The following is a 21402-nucleotide window of genomic DNA, read 5'->3' on the forward strand; positions in this document are numbered from 1 at the left end:
GCCACCACTTCTTATTGTCTGTCTTTTTGATTATAGCCATCCTAACGGGTATGAAGTACTACCGTATTGTGGTTCTGATCTGTATTTTCCTAATGACTGGTCTGCTTATTTGCCAGTTACCTAGGTGTTCTTTGGTTGACTGTGTAGATCTTTTGCCCATGTTTTTTATTAGCTGGTTTTCTTTTTTTCTTTTCTTTCTTTCTTTTTTTTTTTTTTAAAGATTTTATTTATTTATTTGACAGAGAGACAGAGACAGCCAGCGAGAGAGGGAACACAAGCAGGGGGAGTGGGAGAGGAAGAAGCAGGCTCATAGCGGAAGAGCCTGATGTGGGGCTCGATCCCATAACACTGGGATCATGCCCTGGGCCGAAGGCAGACGCTTAACCGCTGTGCCACCCAGGCACCCCTATTAGCTGGTTTTCTTTTTCTTTTTCTTCCTCTTCTTTTTTTTTTTTTTTTTTTTTGCTTTTTAAAATTTTGTTTTGTGGTTATGGTAAGTAAGGCATTACTTTCCATTACATCTCTCTGGCTCTTGTTTGTACTTGTGGCTATTGATTTCTGCGCGTTGATTTTTTTTTACTGCAGTGTCTTGGTATGAATTCTCTTCTATATATTTTTTGTACCTTTATTCTTTTATAATTTTTTGAGCTGAAAATACTAATTTTTATTTATTTATGATGTTTGATTTTTGAAATTCCAGTATAATTAACATACAGTGTTCTACTAGTTTCAGGTGTACAATATAGCAATTGAACAATTCTGTACATTACTCAGTGCTCATCAGGATAAGTGTACTCTTCATTCCCTTCACCTCTCTCACCCATCCCCTGCTCACTTCACCTCTGGCAACCATTGTTTGTTCTCTGACTTTGAGAGTCTGTTTTTTAGTTTATCTTTTTTTCTTTGTTTATTTGTTTCTTAAATTCCATATATGAGTGAAATCATAGGATATTTGTCTTTCTCTGACTGACTTATTTCATTTCGCATTGTACCCTCTGGATCCATCCTTGTTGTAAATGGCAAGATTTCATTCTTTTTTTGGCTGAGTAAAAATCTGTTCATCTCTTGATGAACACTTGGGTAGCATTCATATATTGTCTATTGTAAGTAATGCTGCAATAAACATAGGGGTCTACATATCTTTTGGAATTAGTATTTTTGTATTCTTTGGGTAAATACCCAGTAGTGCAACTACTGGATCATATGGTAATTCTGTTTTTAATTTTTTGAGGAACCTCCATATCATCTTCCACAGTGGCTGCACCAGTTTGCATTCCCACCAATAGCGCCCAAGTGTTTCTTTTTCTCCACGTCTTCACCAACACTTGTTGTTTCTTGTGTTTTTGATTTTATCCATTCTGACAGGTGTGAGATGATATCTCATTGTAGTTTTGATTTGCATTTTCCTGATGGGTCTGTTGGCCATCTTTGTGGTTTCTTTGGAAAAATGTGTTTTATTTTTCTTGACTATTTTTCTTGACTACTGAGAGTTCTTTAAATATTCTGGATACAAAGCTTTTATCAGGTGTTTTGCAAATATTTTTAATCATTCTGTGGCATTTTTTTTGAAGAACAGAAATTTAAAATTTTGGTGAAGTCTTGTTTATCAATTTGTTGTTTTAAGGGTCTTCCTTTTGGTGTTGTACCTAAGAAATTTGCATAACCCAGGGTCTCAAAGATTTTCTACTATGTTTTCTTCTTGCAGTTTCATAGTTTTAGATTTTATATTTAAGTCTGTGATTAATTTTGAATTAACTTTATATATTGTACAAAATAGGAATACTTTGTTTTTTGCTTAAGGAGGTCTGATTGTTTCAGCAACATTTATTGAAAAAACTATCCATTTTCCACTGAATTGCTTTTGCACTTTTGTAAAAAATCAGCTATTCGTATATGTCTGGATCTGTTTTTGGACTTTCTATTCTGTTTCATTAATTTCTTTGTTAGTCTTGATGACAGTGTTACATAATCTTGGTTACTATAGCTTTATAATAAGTTTTCAATTAGTATTTCAAGGTGGTTTTGACTGTTGTAGATGAGGAGTCACCATAATGTTTTCCACAGCAGCTGCACCATTTTATGCTCCTACCAGCAGTGCTCAAGAGTTCCAGTTTTTCCACATCTTTGCCAACACTTTTCATTTTGTGTTTTTTTGATAGTAGCCATCCTAATGGATATGGGGTGATAACACATTGTAGTTTTGATTTGCATTTCCCTGTGATTAATGATGTTGAACTTTTTTAATATACTTATTCACCATTTACATACCGTCATTGGAGAAATATCTCTTCAAGTTCTTTGCCTGTTTTTTATTTTTATTTTATTTATTTATTCTTTGCCTGTTTTTTTTAATTGGATCTTCTTTTTTCATATAGGCCTTTACAACTGTAAATTTCCCTGTCTAACAGTTCTGGAGGGTAGAAGTCTAAAATCAAGGTGTCAGCAGGATTGGTTTCTTCTCAAGGCTGTGAAGAAAGCATCTGTTCTAGACCTTTCTCCTTGGCTTGTAGATAGCTGTCTTCCCCCCGTGTTTCTTCTGTCATCTTCTGTCTATGCATGCTTATGTCCAAATTTTTCCTTTTTATAATGACACTAGTCATATTGGAACAGGGGCCACCCTAATGACTACATTTTAACTTGATTACTTCTGTAAAGACCCTGTCTCTAAATAAGGTTGTATCCTGAGGTACTGGGGGTTAGGACTTCAATATAGAATTTTGGGGGTACACAATTCAACCCATAATTGATGCCTTTTATTTATTTTTCTTTTGGTTTATACTGACTAGAACCACTAGTACAATGTTGACTTGTTCCTTGTCTTGTTCCTGATCTTAGGGGGCAAGCACTCAGTTTTTCATCATTATGTCAGCTGTAGGTTTTTTGTTAGGTAGTCATTATCAGGTTGAGGAAATTCTCTTCTGTCCTTGCTTGTTGGCATTATTTATCAGGAATAAATGTTAGATTTTATCAAGTGCTTTTCCTGCATCTTTGAGATGATCATATGGTTTTTCTCTTTTAGTTTACATTATTTAGGTATTATTTATTCTCTTTTATGATATGACCATCTGTCTGAGACATTCATTTATTTATTTATTATTTATTTTTTTGAGCTTGCATAAGCAGGGTGGGGGGAGGGGCGGAGGGAGAGGGAGGATCTTAAGCAGGCTCCATGTCCAGCATGGAGCCTGACCTGGAGCTCGATCTCACGGCCCTGAGATATGACCTGAGCCGAAATCAAGAGTCAGATGCTTAACTGACTGAGCCACCCATGCACCTCTGAGACAGATATTTTTTATAAATGGTGCTCTGATTATATAGTGATTTTAATCACCACTTTTCTTTCTTCTCTTTGATTAGTGAATGAGAGCTACAAGCCTGAATTTATAGAGCTTAAGAAGTGGCTGAAAGATAGGAAGTTTGAAGATACAAACTTAATACCTGCTTGTTTTCCAGGTAAGGTCTGGCATCAACTCTCAGGACTTTGCTCACATGAGAGACGTGTGGGCCTAGGTGATAGGAAAGCAAGGGTAGTTCGTGAAGGTGGGCTGTGTTCTCTCTGGGAGCATATCTTCTGTTGTGTGTCAGACTTCCTGCCTTGTAGCTATAATATTTATTTATACTTACTTTGTTCTAAAAATAAATTGAAGTGGTTTTTGGGGAGAAATTCCATAATGGTAAAATAATATTAAAAATAAAAAAGGGGAATGAGAATAGAAAAATAAGACGGAGGCAGGGGTAAGGATAATTCATAAAAGCCATGATTCTAAAATCTTGCATACCTGTCAGAAGTCAGCCACAAATTTGACTTAGCTTTCCAACAGCCAGATAGTTAATATGATCAGTTACCTGTTTTTGTGTTCTATAAACAAAACTAAGTTGTTTACGTAGCAGAAGTGCAGGTATTCCTGGAACTTAGACCTGAGGGAAATGTCTTCATTGGGTCTTCATAGGGAAGACATTTATGTAATGTGACTGGTGTCCTTACCATCATACTCTTAGTGGTTTCATGGGATTTTCAGACCATGCAGGCTGATGGGATTATCCCATAGCTCAGGTGAATCAGAATAGTTTTCTAAGGGAAGGAGGTGCTTGTTCTCTGGTGGTGTGGCTGGAGGAGAGGTATCCTTAGGGAGGTCTCAGCAGATACTGCTCCTTCAGCTGGTTTGTGGCTGTGCTCCCCAGGTGTTAGAAGAGGAGCCCTCTGTGTCGTCCTAGCTTCAACAGTCACCTAAGCAGAGGTAGATTAACATAATTTTCTGGAATTGAGGAGCTTGTCCTGGAGTTTGGGTTAGCATTTTCTTCTGAAACATTCTCTCACTGAAGTTGGCAGCTTACTCTGGGTGTGTGCCTCCATTCAGCACCACCCAGTTCTGTCCAGAAGTGGGCTTGAGGTCATCATGAGGAGGACCAAGATGCTCTTCAAAAGGATTCCTGGTCTGCTGTAGCATAGAGACAGTCGTGCCATCAGGGCCTTGAAGTTCTACATCACAGGGCAAGTACAGATCTTTTACCTTACAGAAAATTAAATCATATGCCTCTGAGTGCTTTTGGACACTGAAATGAGTAAATACCCATTAGGTAATTTAACTCTGAGCAAATTAACTTCCTATACATCGTCATGATAAATGATTTACCACATGTGGTCCTGGTTGAATGTGGTGATGGGTGTAAAGTTCCCTACACATCACGAGGACTTTGGGCTAAAATACTTGCTTTGAGGCATTACCTGTTGGGCTGCTCCTATTTAAGATGGTGAACCATTTGTCAACCTCTAACGGAATGTTTAACTTTCAGTTTTTGTGTGTCAAGAAGCACAAAGCCAGGAAGAGCCACACTGTTAGATTTTACTGGATGGAGTTCTTCACAAGATGGTCTAGAGAAAATAGTGTCAGGAGTGGACTTGTGCCTTTGGCTGATTTATGCATCAGGTGTCACTTTGCCTTAAGAAGGATAGGATTAAAATTACCAGGCAGGGATTGGCATATGTTTGAGTGGAATGCCTGAAAAATAATCTGTGTATAATTTGGAGCAGTGAAGAGTTAACCATTTTTAATGGAACAGCTCTTTCTGGGCCCACCTTCAGATTCATGGTCACAGAAAAGCTAAAGCAAAATGGTTTGGTAATGATCATAGCCCATTCCTTATAGTTCTGGGGGCAAGGAACCTTCTTTAGTTTTGACTGCTATAACAAATTGCCATAGACTGGGTGACTTGACCAATTTCTTCCTCACAGTTGGGGGCTGGGAAGGCCAAGGTCATGGTGTGGGCAGATTCAGGGTCTGATGAGGACTGATTCCAGGTTTGCAAATTGCCATCTTCGAGTTGGATCCTCACATGACAGAGAGTTGGGAGCTGGACAAGCTTTCTGATCTCTTAGAGCTGCAGTGGGCACTAAATCCCAATCATGAGGGCTCTATCCTTATGACCTAATCATTTACCAAACGCCCTCACCTCCTAATGCCATCACGTTGTGGGTTGGGATTTCAGCATATCTTCCCTAAATCTTTATATACCTTTAGCTCTTAATCTGATAGGAGAGAATGGTTATGGGAGTCTGTCAAGATGTACAAAATTCTGGGGAATTAATCTTAGTTTGTGGAGGGGCAAGGCAGGATTCCTAAGTTGCAGGCAGGATTCAGTCTTTAGACTCTCACCTAATCTATGCTTTGGGAATTGATCCCAGTATTCGCTTTTGCCACCAAAAGCATTGGCCAAATCTGGGTCTTCCAGGTTGATTTATGATAGAAATTTTCAGGTGCAGGAAAGTCTGTAATAAGTTTGCTTTTATAAGAGCCCAATGGCCACTTCCTGCCTTGCCTTCGTAAGTGCAGGTTACTGTGATTTGTTTTCTGATACTGAATGCTATATTGTAGAAATACAGGTAAGTATCTTCCAGATTTTATTCCATATGCCACATTCTGTTCATGTATGTATTTGAAGAGAAATTTCCAGTTGACTTAGCACGTGAGTCTTTTAAAAGATGACCCCATAGGGAAAAAAAAATCCTTCCATTAGTAATTGGTTCCAGGAAGGGTTCTGGCCCATAGGGATGATTAATTCTGCTATGGGACACATGGAAGAAATTAAATAAGTTTTTGAAACCAAAACCATGTGTCTGAGCGGAAAGTATGCTTCTGGGTGGATAGATGAGTTAGGATTCATCAAATCAGACTTCTCAGACACCTGATCCAGGATCAAGGCAGGAGTTCCCTCCATGAACTAGGAGCTCCCAGTAGTCCTGCAGGGCTTGACCTTTGCTGAATTATATTCCCTCCTAGTTAAGGGAAAAAGAAAAAGATGAAGAACTATGAATTTGAAAAGATGAATATTCTGTACCCCATATAATAATTACTGGTCATAGTATACCTAGGCCTGCCGGAAAAGCTGCTGACTGTTACAAGAAAGGAGCCTTGGGCTTAGAAGGGTAAATTTCTGGGCAGTAGTGATGTTGACAATGCAGCTGGTGAAGTTACTTGCTGTGCCTGCTCTGGTCAAGGCCTTGGCTTACAGGGAGGGTCTAGTCCTGGATCTCTGCTGTTGAGCTTACCAGTCAAGGAAAGTCTAATGGCTTCCCTGGTCAGGAGGGGAGGGTGTAGTCTAGGCTTTACGGGAGCTGAGTGGGTTTACTGGTCAGCCAGTCAAAGAGGCCTCAAGATCATCACTGGGAAAGCTGGCTCTGGTAGTGGGTAAAAGTGGCTTGAGGATCCAGCCTCTCAGGTTGGGTGGGCATTGGGAGTAGGCTCCCAGCACAGCTGGCAGGCCTCAGGGGAGAGGGTCCAGCTTGAAGGGTCCTGTAAGACACCCAGTAGTGGATCTGTATAAAGTCAATGATTTTAGGTCTTGACTCTTTGCTCTTCAAGGGTCATAAATCCAAAAGGAGGTCAGGACATTTTCTAGAACAGCTTCTTGATCCTCTCTTTCCCCTGGGAGTCAAAGGATGAGAGAGATAACCAGCTTCAGCTTTGTGTAATTTTGATATTCACTCGCATTTTTTTAAAAAAGATTTGTTTGAGAGAGAGCGAGCGCGTGCGTGAGAGAGCCTGAGCAGGCCAGGGGTGGGGGAGTGCAGAGGGAGAGGATCTTCAAGCAGACTCCCTGAGCCTGAAGCGGGGCTCAATCCATGACCAATGAAATCATGACCTGAGCTGAAACCAAGAGTCAGATGCTTAACTGACTGAGCCACCCAGGCGCCCTTCAATTGCATTGTTTATTCAAAATGATACCCGTAAGATCTTGAAGATATCATAGGTTTTTTTTGGATATTGTAGGATTTACCCCCTTTTTTTTGTTTCTTTGTCTTAGGTACAGGAAGAGGGCTGATGAGCAAAACATCCCTGCGGGTGAGAATTTCTTTTATCCTTGAAACCTAAAGTAGATTTTGCTGCTTTGTTTTTGTGGCTCGAATCAAGTGAAATAAAAATATTTCACATACACAGCCTTTTTTTTTTTTTAAATGATAGTTTGGAATATAATTGTGCCAGTTAGGTTTAAGTTTGCTGCATAGAGGAGACAAACCTTAAGTAATAGCAGAAGTTTATTTTGCTCTCAAGCCTGGGTGGGCAGACCTGGGCTGGTGTGGTGATCCCATGGCTGTTCGAGGCCTAGACTCCTTTCAGCTGTCTGTCCACATCCTAGAGGAAGCTCCACACCCTCAGGTCCAGGGAAGAGCTCCTGGAGCTTGAGCAGCAAGATGGCACAAGGGGGTGAGGAAGGGCAGGTTTCCTTCTTTTAAGAAAATTCCAGGCCTATCACATCTGCCAGTGACCAGGTACACAACCCCAACTGGCTGTGAGGGAAGTGAGATATGTCCTTTTCCCTGGCACAGTGACCTCCCGATAGGGTCACATTAACGGCAGGAGAGAAGGCATGTTGGGTTGGCAACTAGCCATCTCTGCCACAGCAAATTGTATAAAGCAGACCATATTTTAAGTGAGCCAGGGGAGGGAGCGGCTCTCATCTGAGAGGGTGTGCTTGGCATGCTGAGTACAAGCCTGAGTAAGCCTAAGCCTGATAAGCCACAGGCAAGGCCTTGGAGCCTGTCCCAGGATTGCCTTCAGCTGGGGGTGGGACCCCTCGGCTTATTGCCTCACCTGGAAAACAAGGAGGTAAACGACATGGATGATCTCCAAGGTCCATTTTAGTTCTTTCTTTGCTATTTAAAGAATATCTAATGCACAATTTTCTGTGAAGCTAGAAATTAATTCCTTAATTTATTTTTAGTTCCTTAATTTTAAAATCCAGCTACGTATGTACACATTTAGCCTAAAGAATGGTACTTTTTAATGTTGTAATTCTCTTATGCCACTTTTATTGTTTTATTTAAAACTTTTTAATTATAAAATACATATGACAAAATTTACCATCTTAGCCATTTTTAAGTGTACAGTTCAATAATATTAAGTACAGTCACATTGTACAATATTTTTATTTTTTGAGGGAACATAATTGTGTTCTGACTGTTTTGGGAGGGGATATATACTTCTTTCTCGTGTACACAGCAGTAAATGTAGGTAGTCTTTGTTTAGATGATGAGATGAGAATTAGCCGTTGCTTCACATCTGCTTTCAAATACGACCTTTGGTTAAACTTTTTGAAAATTGGGACATATCTTATGCATAGTGAAATGCACAGATTTTAAGCATCCAGTTTGGTAAGTGTCGATGAAGGGATTTACTCTAGTCAGGATACAGAACATTTTATTAAGTGGCTTTTTTAAAATCAGAAAATCGTGGGATGTTGGAGCAGGAAGGGATTGTAGTGATCGTCCAACTTGATCTTGATTTACAGATGAGGAAACCAGAAGTTGAACTCAGAAGACTTTGCCTGAGATTTTTAACCAACTTAGATGCCAGTTATAATGAAAGCCAGGATCTTAATTAACATCAGGCTTCTTAACGCCCTGTTTGTTTTTGGTGTCTGTGACTTGACATCTTAATTTTTCTTTCCGTGTTTCTCTCTCAGTGGAAGGAACTGAAAACTGTACTTTTTGCAGGTGGTAAAATGAGACCCTTGTGCTGGCTGGGCTGCCCTTTCTTAGTCTGGTTGGCACAGGTAATATGGACAATAGGCCTTTGCTGGGAATAGTCACTGGGCACATGGATTTCACAGAGTTGTTTTGAGTGGTTTCTTCCTATTTCCTATAGCACTATTTCCTGGTATAAGAAAGTGAAGGAGTGGTATGATTTGTCAGGAGTGTTTCCACATTCCTTTCTGGTGAAGGGTTGACTGCTAGTGGATGTCAGTCACGTAATTAACCTTTAATTCTTGTTGGGGTTGCAGTATCTGCTGTTGGAGCAACTTGCCTGCGTCCTCTGACTCAGGGACTTGGGAGCCAGACCGTTGGTGGGCTCTTTGGTGTCTATGATTGGGTTATCCTGGGTTCTTAGTGGACGATTGTGGACCCAAGGACACAGGTCCTTCTCAAAGCACGGGTGTTCTAAACTTTGCTTTCTTTTTGGTAAGGAGGGACAGATGATTATTTCGTTGCCTGAGAGTTGCCTGCTCACCACGGACACAGTGATTAGGAGCTACTTAGGGACGTACATTGCTAAGTAAGTGAACGCACACATGCTTATCTGGTGCAAATGCTTGTCTTGTAAAGTCTACAACATTGGCAAATAATGTCCTCTAAGGCAGGTTTACTCTGTTCTTGAAGTTTGTTCTTTATTCATTTTAAGCTGCATTTTTAAGGGCTTTAATAGGCTGCCTAGGATGTGGGTTTGAATCCTGATCTATCACTTACTAGAAAATGAAGATAAAGTGGGAGAATTGATGTCAATCATTCTGAGCGCCTTGACTCCTCCTAGCCTATTCTCCATCATAGTAGATCTCCACAAATATTACTCTTATTTTCACCCTCATTGTATTTGCTTGAATTCTCCTTCAGCTACAAAGAGCTGTTGACATTATGAAAGCGTAATTTTATTTAGCATAGAAGAGAGGAGGCCAACATAGGAGAAAACTATTTTCTGGCTTTTGTTATGGGGGACCTTTGTTCTGGGGGACTTGCTGAGAATAGAGTGAGGGGGATCCTTAGCAGAAGGGGTTTCTAAATTATGAGGATTGTAAGATTGTATTGTTTCTTAACTCAGTCTAAGTTCTGGACTTTTAATCTCCTTGGCATGTTTTTATGAGAGCAAATGTATCTTTATTGACCTGAGTAGAAGCAGGGATGGTCTTAGTATTAAAATTTTCTATATCATTTTGAAATTTTGAGTAGGATTTTTGGCAATATAGGAATTTGGACTTTGAAGGATTAATGAAAACTTTTCTAAATACATTTATGCAACATGAGATCTTTTGATAACAAAAATACTGCAGTGTATAGTTTGTAATAGAGTGAGTAAATTTAGGAATTAAAACTTTAGCAAATATATAATGAGCTGATTCAGTTTTCTAAGTTAGTGTCATACAGAACTTTTTGCAGTGATAGAAATGTTTCACTCTTCATTGTCCAGTATGGTAGCTGTTAGCCACATAGGCCTATTGGCACTTGAAATGTGGCCTACATGACTGAAAATTGAATTTTAAATATTATTTAATTTTGAATAACTAAAACTGAAATAACTACATGTACCCAGTGTTTACTGTATTGGATGGGGCAGGTCTAGGTTCTTTCCACCAGTTTTTTTCCCCCACCAAGTTTGATACCCTTATCGAAGTGAAATAAGTGAACTTGGATCAGAAGCTTTAAAACTGGAGAACCAAGTTGGAAGCAAAGAGGTTGTCTGTCTCTTCGCAGATGACATACTTTATGTGGGAAACCCAAAAGACTCCACCCCCAAATTACTAGAACTCATACAACAGTTCAGTAATGTGGCAGGATACAAAATCAATGCACAGAAATCAGTTGCTTTCCTATACACTAACGATGTAACTGTAGAAAGAGAAATTAGAAAATCTATTCCATTTACAATAGCACCAAAACCCAGAAGGTATCTTGTAATAGACCTAACAAAAGAGATAAAGGATCTGTACTCTAGAAACTACAGAACACTTAAGAAAGACATTGGAGAAGATACACAAAGATGGAAAAACATTCCATGCTCATGGATCGGAAGAATAAACATTGTTAAAAGGCTTGTGCTACTCAGAGCAATCTATACTTTCAACACCATCCTTATCAAAGTACCAATGCCATTTTTCAAGTGCTGGGACAAACAATCCTAAAATTCATATGGAACCAGAAAAGACCCCGAATCACCAAGGAAATGTTGAAAAAGAAAAACAAAGCTGGAGGCATCACATCACCTGATTTCAAGCTATCTTACAAAGCTGTGATCACCAAGACAGCATGATACTGGCACAAAAACAGACACATAGATCAGTGGAACAGAATAGAGAGCTCAGACACGGACCCTCAACTCTATGGTGAATTAATCTTTGACAAAGGAGGAAAAAACATCCAATGGAAAAAAGACAGTCTTCACTAAATGGTGTGGGAAAATGGGAGAGCTATATACAGAAGAATTAAACTCGACCATTCTCTTACACCATATATGAAGATAAACTCTAAATGGATGAAGGACCTCGATGTGAGACAGGAATCCATCAAAATCATAGAGGAGAACGTAGGCAGTAACCTCTTCAACATTGGCCACAGCAACATCTTTCATGACACGTCTCCAAAGGCGAAGGAAACAAAAGCAAAAATGAACTTTAGAGACTTCATCAAGATAAAAAGCAAAGGAAACAGTCAACAAAACAAAGAGGCAGCCCATGGAATGGGAGAGGATATTTGCAAATGACACTATAGATAAAGGGCTGGTATCCAAGGTCTATAAAGAACTTCTCAAACTCAACACCCAAAAAACCAAATAATCAAGTCAAAAAATGGGCAGAAGATATGAACAGACACTTTTCCAAAGAAGGCATACGAATGCCTAACAGACACATGAAAAAATGTTCAACATCATTAGCCATCAGGGAAATTCAAATCAAAACCACGTGGAGATACCACCTTACACCAGTTAGAATGGCAAAAATTGAAAAGGCAAGAAACAACAAATGTTGGCGAGGATGTGGAGAAAGGGGAACCCTCTTACTCTGTTGGTGGGAATGCAAGTTGGTACAGCCACTTTGGAAAACAGTGTGGAGGTCCCTCAAAAAGTTAAAAATAGAGCTACCCTATGACCCAACAATTGCACTACTGGTATTTACCCCAAAGATACAGATGTAGTGAAGAGAAGGGCCATATGCACTCCAATATTCATAGCACAATGTCCACAATAGCCAAACTGCGGAAGGAGCCGAGATGCCCTTTAACAAATGAATGGATAAAGAAGATGTGGTCCGTATATACAATGGAATATTACGCAGCCATCAGAAAGGATGATTACCCAACGTTTGCATCAACATGGGTGGAACAGGAGGAGATTGTGCTAAATGAAATAGGTCAATCAGAGAAAGACAATTATCATATGGTTTCACTTATTTGTGGAACATAAGGAATAGCATGGAGGACATTAGGAGAAGGAAGGGAAAAATGAAGGGAGGGATATTAGAGGGGGAGATGAACCATGAGAGACTATGGACTCTGGGAAACAAACTGAGGGTTTTCAGAGGGGAGGGGGTGGGGGATGGGCTAGCCCGGTGATGGGTATTAAGGAGGACAAGTGTTGCAATGAGCACTAGGTGTTACATGCAAACAATGAATCATGGAACACTACATCAAAAACTAATGATGTACTGTATGGTGGCTAACATATCATAATAAAGAAAAAAAGACTTTGCAAAAAGGACTCTCTTGCAAACAAAGCTGGTACTTGTTTCACAGTGAGACAAAGTGAGACAGTTCTTTGCCACTCATGAGTGCGACTTGTTAGGGCATTGACATCAGGGTGGGCTCTGGAGAGGAAAATCTTGAGGAAGCAAAACCCTCTTGGGTGCTTGGAGTAAGCTCAGAGTGTACTGACAGTTTGGGCCACAGTCCCTGTGGGAGCAGAACAAACCACTAGGATCTGTATCTCTAGCTTATTCCATATTTGGAATGGAAGTAATTCTTTTAACCTGGCTTCTGTTTTTTAAAAGGTGGCAGCCTCCTCCATCCCCTCTGCTGGCTCTCTGCACCTTTTTAGTCTCAGAAAAGCATGCTGGGGACCAGTCTCTCTGGAAACCTTACCTGGAGATTTTACCGAAGGCCTACACCTGCCCTGTGTGTTTGGAGCCGGAAGTGGTGAATCTTTTCCCCAAACCTTTGAAAGCAAAGGCTGAAGAACAGAGAGCCCACGTGCAGGGGTTCTTTTCTTCCTCCAGAGACTTTTTCTCTTCCCTGCAGCCTCTGTTTTCGGAGGCCGTCGAGAGCATCTTTAGCTACAGCGCCCTCCTGTGGGCTTGGTGCACGGTCAACACCAGGGCTGTGTACGTGAAGCACAGGCAGGAGCAGTGTTTCTCCAGGGAGCCGAACACCTGCGCGCTCGCCCCGTACTTGGATCTGCTGAATCATAGCCCGCATGTCCAGGTGGGAAGTTGACAAGGGGACACATGTTCTGTTTTGATAGGAAGGACTCTTGACGTGTAGAACCTGACTTTGAAACCATAGAGAGAGGTGTTGCTGGCTTTAGGTGAACCTACCTGCCACCAGGTGTTTTTCTGTCTTTTTTCCCAGCCCCCTTTTCCTTTCTGGCATCCCCTCCCTGTGTTTTCCCACTCTGCCTTCCAGGCCAGCAAAGGTCAGTGCTATATCCCCTGAATGGCCTTCACCAGAAGCATCCCCTCCATCCCCCAGCTTTGGTGCAGAGTCCTCTTTTCCTCCTGCCAGTATGGGGAGTGAAGTCCAGATTGCTTTCCTGTCCCATTCCCTTTTATACCTGGTGTCATTGCTGTCAGCTGTCATCAGCTGTCAGTTTATGTTTGCTGTGATCACGGATTGACTTGCTGTCTCCCTCTCTGCGCTGTGTAAGGATGGGGACTATGCCTTGTTTCTCCCTGTAACCCAGTGCAGGGCCAGGCACATAGTAGGCATTTAATAAACCTTAACTGAATGGATGAATATTTGTGGGGAAAAGGAGTCTGGGAAATACTAAAGAATCCCTCTTTGGGAGATAGTCATAGATCTCATCTCCAGCCCTTTTCCCCTCTGGCACACAAAGGAGACGATTACATGTGTAGGCATGCTGGGGTAGGGGTCTGGCTTTGAGGGCAAAGGTGTCCATATGTCAGCTCACCTGTAACCCGTTCAGGGTCCACTTAGAGGTACACTGGCTGGGCCCTTGCTTGTGCTGTTCTCTTCGTTCTGCACCCCACCTGGAGAAGATCAATGGCACCTGGCTAGCCTATGTGCCGGTGTGAGGCGAGCATAGGGAGACCTGTACTGTGCTTTCTCAGGCGGAGGCAATCTCCTTGCCTGTCTGCTTGTTATTGTTGGAGAAAGATGCATTTCTGACAGTATTCAGCGAAGGTGATGGAGGTTAGATGGCCGTTTCTGGGAGTGATGTTGATGAAGTAATGTCAGAGGCGTGCATATGATAGGGTGCTGGACACAGGAACTGAGTCAGTCCTCACTGGGATGACTTCATTTTTATTGGCCTGTTGGTGCATTTATGCTGCAAGCCAGTGATTTGACAGCCATCGTAGGGGCTCTACAAACTCCAGCCTGTGGGCATGTGACCCAGGGGCCGTGGCAGAGCCTAAAATGCTTGCTTGCTGGCCCTTTATGGAAAAAAGATTGTTGAACCTTGGTCTGAAGTGCGTTGCTGCTGGCTTTTGGCGTGTAACTCGAAACCGTGGCCCTAATCTGTTGATGTTGCAAGCTGGGAATTTCAGCCCCGTTTCTCATCCTTGCCCTCACTGGGATTTACTGTTTAGTGTGGTGGCCTCAGTGCTTGTACCCACTCCTTAGTGTGGAGAGCAGGTGGGTCATCTTGGTCTTTCCTCTGTTATTTGTTTATAGACTTGTCACAAAATCCATATGATTGTATCAACCAATATCCTGCTGCTCAAAGACTCTGTATTGTGAGACCTGAAATTCATGTGCTGCCTTGACATCTTTGGGCATCACAGGGCCCCAGGGGCCTGACTGAATTCCTCTGCTCTCACTGGATATACCCCCCCCCCCATCCAAAAAGAAAGGCCCTATCAGCTCAACTAGCTGCACCCCGCCTGGCCCTCAGCCTGACGGTTTCCCCTCCCTACCTGCCTCTTCACACGAGCACTCACATCTCCCCGCGGGAGCCAGGGGGTCACCTCCTTGTTACCCACAAGCCTGCTTCCCGTGGCCCCTGCTGGTCACACAGCTCCCAAACGTAACCCCTGTGTGGCTGGGGTGTCCTTTCCCCCAGGCTGTATATGTGACTAGTGACCTGTCCGCTTTCAGGAGTCATGCGTTTGGCCATCCTGAGAGCCCTTGGGCAGGACTCCCTCCCTCACCGAGTGGTGACATGGGGGCACACGAGATCCCCTAGTGTAGGGCTGGCATTTTCCCACATGTGGTTAAATTCACATTGTGATGAGTGTTGAAAGCTACATCTGACTTTAATACAGTAAACTTAATATTTTCATTTTTATGCTTGGCTTTAAAAAAATCGTTAACGATTTTCCTTTCTAGGTAAAAGCAGCATTTAATGAGGAAACTCGCTGTTACGAAATCAGAACAGCTTCAGGCTGCAGGAAACACGAAGAGGTGTTCATCTGCTATGGCCCTCACGATAACCAGCGGCTGCTCCTGGAATATGGATTCGTTTCCATCCAGAATCCTCACGCTTGTGTTTATGTCTCAGAAGGTTGGAATCAACTTTGTTCTTACTAAGAGGATACATACAGTTCTTTTTTCCACCCCCCCCCCGCCCCCAATCTGGGGATGTGGTTTTTTTAAGTTTTAGTAAAAATGGCAAAACATTAAAATGTGTATCATTTATTTTCCCCTAGGTAGGGGAAAACACTCACTGACCATGTAATTTGAGTGTTGAAGTGAAAAACAACAGGGCTCTGGTCAGTACTGAGGAAAGGAAGAACTGAAAAAAGTTTTGTTGCATTAGGTCAGACAGCAGAATGGGAGAAAAGGAAGACCACTAAAGAAATGAATATAATATTAAAAAGGTAGGAAGAAATGGAAATTTTTGTATTGAGACATTGTTACTCTCACTAAATGCAGGATAGAGAACAAAAAATTAAAAAATGTTAAGTACCTACTGTGTGAGGCACTGTGCTAGTGACAGGGATAAATATATTACATAGTCTCCTTGTTTTGGGGGTTTAATGCCATGATGAAATATTGATTTCATTTATGTTTTCCTGTGACCTACTGATTAGCCATCATAATAATTTAGCTATTAAATTTATGCTGTGGAAATTCCAAATATAGTATTAATAACAGTACATAGAAAAATGTTTCTTTCCCTCTTCTCCTGAAGCAGCAGAGAAATAGTTTTGTAGGCCATGGAGCCAGAGATTTACCGAGTATATAATTTGGGGTAGTTTTAATATAAGCTGTAGTGGAAATAGAAACTTGTTCAAGGTGAAACTACTCTATCCTATGGGCAGAATAATAATGTTATTTCTCAAACTAGAAATTAAAAGCAAAAACTGGGCCTTGCTGGGTCTCTTAGAAAACTAGCTTTGAGATTAACCTCCTGTTTTAGAATAATTTTAATATTGATGACCATGAAATACTGATTTGCAAACAGTTTGAACAAAATTTACATTTTAGTTATTTTTACGTTTATAAAACCAAAACGTAGAAATACAAAAAAGAAATTTTAGAAATAGAAAAATCAGTCATTACCCTGCTACCCTAACAAGCTTTGTTAATTTTTACATGTTTACTTTTAGTTGCTTATGATTGTAATCACTAATACCAGTTTTGAATTCTGGTTTTTGAAAACTTCTTGTTATAAACAACTCCTCATGTTTGTACAGCTCCTGTACTTTTGGTGGGTGTGACTTCCCTCATCCTGCCACTGTCTTGATTACCAGGCTTTGTGGATTAATTTGCTTGGTGGGGACATGTGTTGAGGTTGTGGGTGTTTTCTCCCCTGTCCTGGAATTCTGTAGCTTTTCAAGGACTAAATAAAGATCTCATTGAATTGGACTCAACTGGAGCTTTTTGGTGTGAATTAGGTAAAACTGTTTACACAGGTCTTGATTGTTGGTGGAAGGGACAGTAATTATAGAAGGCCCACACTTTTGTCTGATGACACCCTAAATTTCTTTCTTTCTTTTTTTTTTTTTGTAGATATACTTGTTAAATATCTTCCATTAACAGATAAACAGATGAACAAGAAGATTTCCATTTTGAAGGATCATGACTTTATAGAGTAAGTGTTTTTTCTTTGTCTCAAAATTATTCCTTCAGGAAACTTTGATGAGAAAATTGAGGGTAGCGTTTCTATAGGTATGAGCTACCTTCTGACTTGTACCATTTGACAGGTAGGTATTTATTGAGCATTTACTATGTGTAGTAAATTGTGCTTGATGTGGGGCACGCAAGGAGTTTAAGATACTTTTTAAGAAACTTATTTGGGGACATGAGATATGAACTTGAAGTGTTACTGTACTGAAAGGAAGCCCTGTTTATATTGATTGGTAGCCCAATGTTTGTCTCCAGCACATGGTCAGTGGGATGGCATTGGGCTTCTGCAGGCCAGGCTGGCCCTCAGTCACCCAGCAACATGGTGCACATGCTTAGGACGCAGGTTTGGGAGTGGTGGCTAGGTGATTCCACGCCAAGTGGAGCCTCTCTCTTTCAGATTTTCTTCGGTAAAGAAACTTAAGTTTCACATGGGCCAGCAGCAGTGTGAGTGCAGTCTGGCTGTGGTGGCTGCCATTTATTTGATGCCCAGGGGGACTCTGATTCTTCATCTTTACTCTCCCTGGGACCTGTGGCACCGGCCCTCTTCCTCTGCCTTCCTCAGCCAGATTCAGCTCCTTTCTGAAATTAATTGGAAAGTAGTTTTTTACCCTTTTTTTTTTTTTAAAGACTTATTTATTTATTTGAGAGAGGGAAGGAGAGAGAGCACAAGCAGGGGAGAGGAGCAAAGGGAGAGGGAGAAGCAGACTCCCTACTGAGCAGGGAGCCAGAGTTGGGGCTCGATCCCAGGACCCCCAGGATCATGACCTGTGCCAAAGGCAGACACTTAATCACCTAAGCCACCCAGGCGCCCCTTTTACATTTTTTTTTTAAACAAAGAATTTTATTTTATTTATTTATTTATTTATTTATTTATTTATTTACTTACTTACTTACTTACTTATTTATTTATTTTTACCTCTGGCTTTATTCTTAAGTAGAGGCAGACTTACTTTTCTCTTTTGTCTTTGTGACCATAGTGTTTAGACCCTTCAGAAAATGTTTGGCTCTTCAGCCATTTGCCATGGTGTCCTGAAGTACTGAAATGACAGGTGTGTCGTTATTTGTCTTTATACTTTAGAAATTTGACATTTGGATGGGATGGACCATCTTGGAGGCTACGCACAGCTCTTAAGTTGTTATGTCTGGAAGCCGAAGAATTGTAAGTTTCAGCATGTTGGTCCAGAGCTGTGGTTACAACCTGGACATAACCTTGGGGCTTCTGTTGGCTTACTATCAAATACCCAGCCTGGGAGGAGAAAGGAATGCCATTGTATACTGGGAGGCTTATTCTTTATGGATCTTGCCCATGCCCTGAGCATTTCACCATTTCTGGAATTCTGGTTTTAGAGTCATAATCAGAGTACATGGCCCTGGGACCTTTTTATTCTCAGGTATTTTTTCCCTGGTGACCTGCAGCTGGATGTTTAAATTTTATTTTTTAAAGAATTTATTTATTTATTTATTTATTTATTTATTTATTTATTTGAGAGAGAGAACTTGTGCGCCCGTGCGAGTCGGGGAAGGGCAGAAGGAGAGGGAGAGAGAGAATTTCAAGCAGACTCTGTGCTGAGTGAGGAGCCTGTCAAGGGGCTTGATCTCACCACCCTGAGATCATGACCTGAGCCAAAATCAAGAGTCAGATGCTCATCTGACTGAGCCACCCAGGCACCCCTTGAGTCAATATTTTAAAAAATGTGAGCATTGGCACTGTTCAAAGGGAAGTCCCTGAGTAGGTAGTTTTTTCCTGGGGGCAAACAGCTCCTACCCCTGGTTCTGCCCCAGGGCACAGATCCAGCTCCCTGCTAAAGGAGTGGTCTGGGTATTCTCATGGGGGAGGCAGGTAGAGGGGAACCCCCGGTGGAGACACACATCTTGGTTAGGCTCCTTAATGTTACCTTGAGGCTGCCGGTCCCTCCCCCGGCATGGAAAGGACTGGCCACTGCCCAGTGTAGGGACCTCCTTCAGCCTGGGTCCACTGCTTAGCCAAGGCTCAGATGAGAGAAACCATACGAAGAGAGAGCTTGCTGAAAATGGTGAGCCCACCCTCGAGTGGCTGGGAGGACTGAAGGAGCTGATGCCCTTGGCACGGTGCCCTGAAGTAGTTGGTGCTCATTCAGTAACTCCTGTCGGGATATTGCTGACCTCTTTTTCTATAAGGACTCGGAAAAAAGCGACTCCCTAATCTCGACACCAGGAATAGTTGTGTCTATTCTCAGCAGATGGTGTGTTTCTTATCTTACAGCCACTGTGGATTCTGTATCTGATATGTTTCCTTCTCTTTATTGTTTCCTGGAAAACTCAGTGGCCAATTTGTGGCCCGTCCAAATGTGCAGGATTTTCAGGCATGCGATTTATCCTGGTTGTATCTTAACCCTTCCTCCTTTGAACTTTCTTTTGTCTGGTTTTCACTGTCCATTCATCTTTTATTTCATCTCGCGTGTGCCCATGTAAGTGTCTTTAAGTCCTTTGTGGAAAAAGGTACGAGAGGTCACCCTGGGGCCTTTTCCCCCTTGAGTTACTCCTGACGGTCTGGAGTGATGTGGCAGAACAGGCCCGTGGTGGCTATTCTGCCCGATGTGGTTTGCATGCTGTGTCTTCCTCTCCTTAGCTGTGTTGTGTCACCTCGGGTGAGTTCTTTACCGTTCCCGATTCTCAGTTTGTGTCTAACGTGAGAATACTAAATGCTTTCTTTACTAGGTAATTGTGAAGATTAAATTAGATAATTGTTTTATATGAAATACTGTTCCTGGCATAGAGTGATTTCCTTCCTTCCTTTCCTGAGAACTTAGCTGTTTCTGAGCTTTCCGTTGTTGTCTCTAAAGCTGAAGACTTTTAAGACTTTATTCCATGTACGGCTTGTCAGCTGTTCTGAATTTCTGAGTGACTTCTGTATACTTCCACTCTGATGTGGCAGTTGTCACCTTACCTTTCCCCTCCTAAGCCATTCCACTTCAGATTGTTGGCATCCAGGATTTATTCCTCCACCCTTGTTCTCTGCATAGTGCTTCTGGCGGGCGTGTGGATTTGGCCCCGTCACCTTCTGTCTCAGCATCTTGCTGTGGCTCCCTCTTGCTTACCCTGAAATACTTCTACTCCTCTGCCTGTGGAAGGTTGGCTCCACTTGCCCCCTGAACCCATTTCCTGCATATTTTCAGTGTAAAATGGGAGTGACCTGCATGCACAGAAGGGCTTCACTGTAGATTCTTACTTCCATCTCCAGAGCATTTTACCTTGTGAAACGTGTTCTGTTCAGTTTGCCCTAGTTCAGGAAAGACTGTCACTTGAAGAGAAGGAAAGTTCTACTGTCTTTGCTCCTTACTCCTTAGTCCTTTTGGCTGGGAATCACCTTCTTGTTCTGTCTTCTGCTCTGTTCCCATGACTCGTGGACATGACTCCACTTACTTCGGTGCCAGACACAGGATTGCAGTGCTAATCAAATTCAGTCTCTTCCCGCAAAGAGCGTCAGTCCTTTGATTCTTATTCTCAGTTGTTCCTCCTTCTGTACCTTGTCTGCTTCAGCACAGGAGCTGTGTGTGGTGGGAGGTTTTAGGGTATCTGCTACTGGAGTGAGTTTATTATGCTTCTGGAAAAATAAGAGTTTTTTGTGTTGAAGTATAAAAAGACTTCTTTACTTCTTGAGAGCCTGCTGACATTATCTTACTGAACAATTTGGTTCTAGTACATGCTGGAAAAAAATACTTCTTGGGGAAATAATTTCAGATACAAATGAGAAGAGAAGTTTGGTCATAGCCCAGAAAATATGCCAGTATTTTATAGAGGAGACCAGTGCTATGCTGCGAAAGGTATGTTTCTAGAATATTGCATTCTTTTGTTACAGAAGTATTTTGATGAAGAAGTTACTTGTTTTGTACATGTTACACCTTATTAGGGCATCGTTTGATGCCTTAAATAGATGAATGTTGATATAATTTCCGGGTTTTTTGACTGCTAACATTGTGTTTATATTTTCAGTAGGTAAAAATTATTGGATGAATTTTTAAGTACTCTTTTTTTAAGTATTTCTATTTAGTAAATGTTTTAATTAAATGGGAAATCAGCTTATTTTTTAAAAAAGATTTTACTTATTTGAGATAGAAAGAGAGAGAGAATTAGCG

At 41.4% G+C, this 21402-nt stretch overlaps 1 protein-coding gene across 10 annotated transcripts in view; it reads left to right on the top strand.

Moving 5' to 3' along the window:
* SETD4 (SET domain containing 4) overlaps positions 1-21402 on the top strand; it is a 78602-nt gene that overhangs the window by 3923 nt on the left and 53277 nt on the right. For 7 of the 10 annotated variants that reach the window (XM_040620986.1, XM_040620987.1, XM_040620983.1 and 4 more), the window contains exons 3-10: positions 3358-3453; positions 7303-7340; positions 9463-9551; positions 13030-13459; positions 15545-15719; positions 17171-17252; positions 18366-18446; positions 20967-21090. In XM_040620986.1, coding sequence (XP_040476920.1) covers positions 3358-3453; positions 7303-7340; positions 9463-9551; positions 13030-13459; positions 15545-15719; positions 17171-17252; positions 18366-18446; positions 20967-21090 — 1115 coding nt within the window. Of the gene's footprint in view, positions 1-3357; positions 3454-7302; positions 7341-9462; positions 9552-13029; positions 13460-15544; positions 15720-15864; positions 16314-17170; positions 17253-18365; positions 18447-20966; positions 21091-21402 lie in introns of those variants that run through there. The other 3 variants (XM_008701878.2, XM_008701879.2, XM_008701880.2) reach the window with 2 other exon arrangements.

The sequence above is a fragment of the Ursus maritimus genome, unplaced genomic scaffold (assembly GCF_017311325.1).
Source record: "Ursus maritimus isolate PB19 unplaced genomic scaffold, ASM1731132v1 scaffold_4, whole genome shotgun sequence".
Lineage (NCBI taxonomy): Eukaryota > Metazoa > Chordata > Mammalia > Carnivora > Ursidae > Ursus > Ursus maritimus.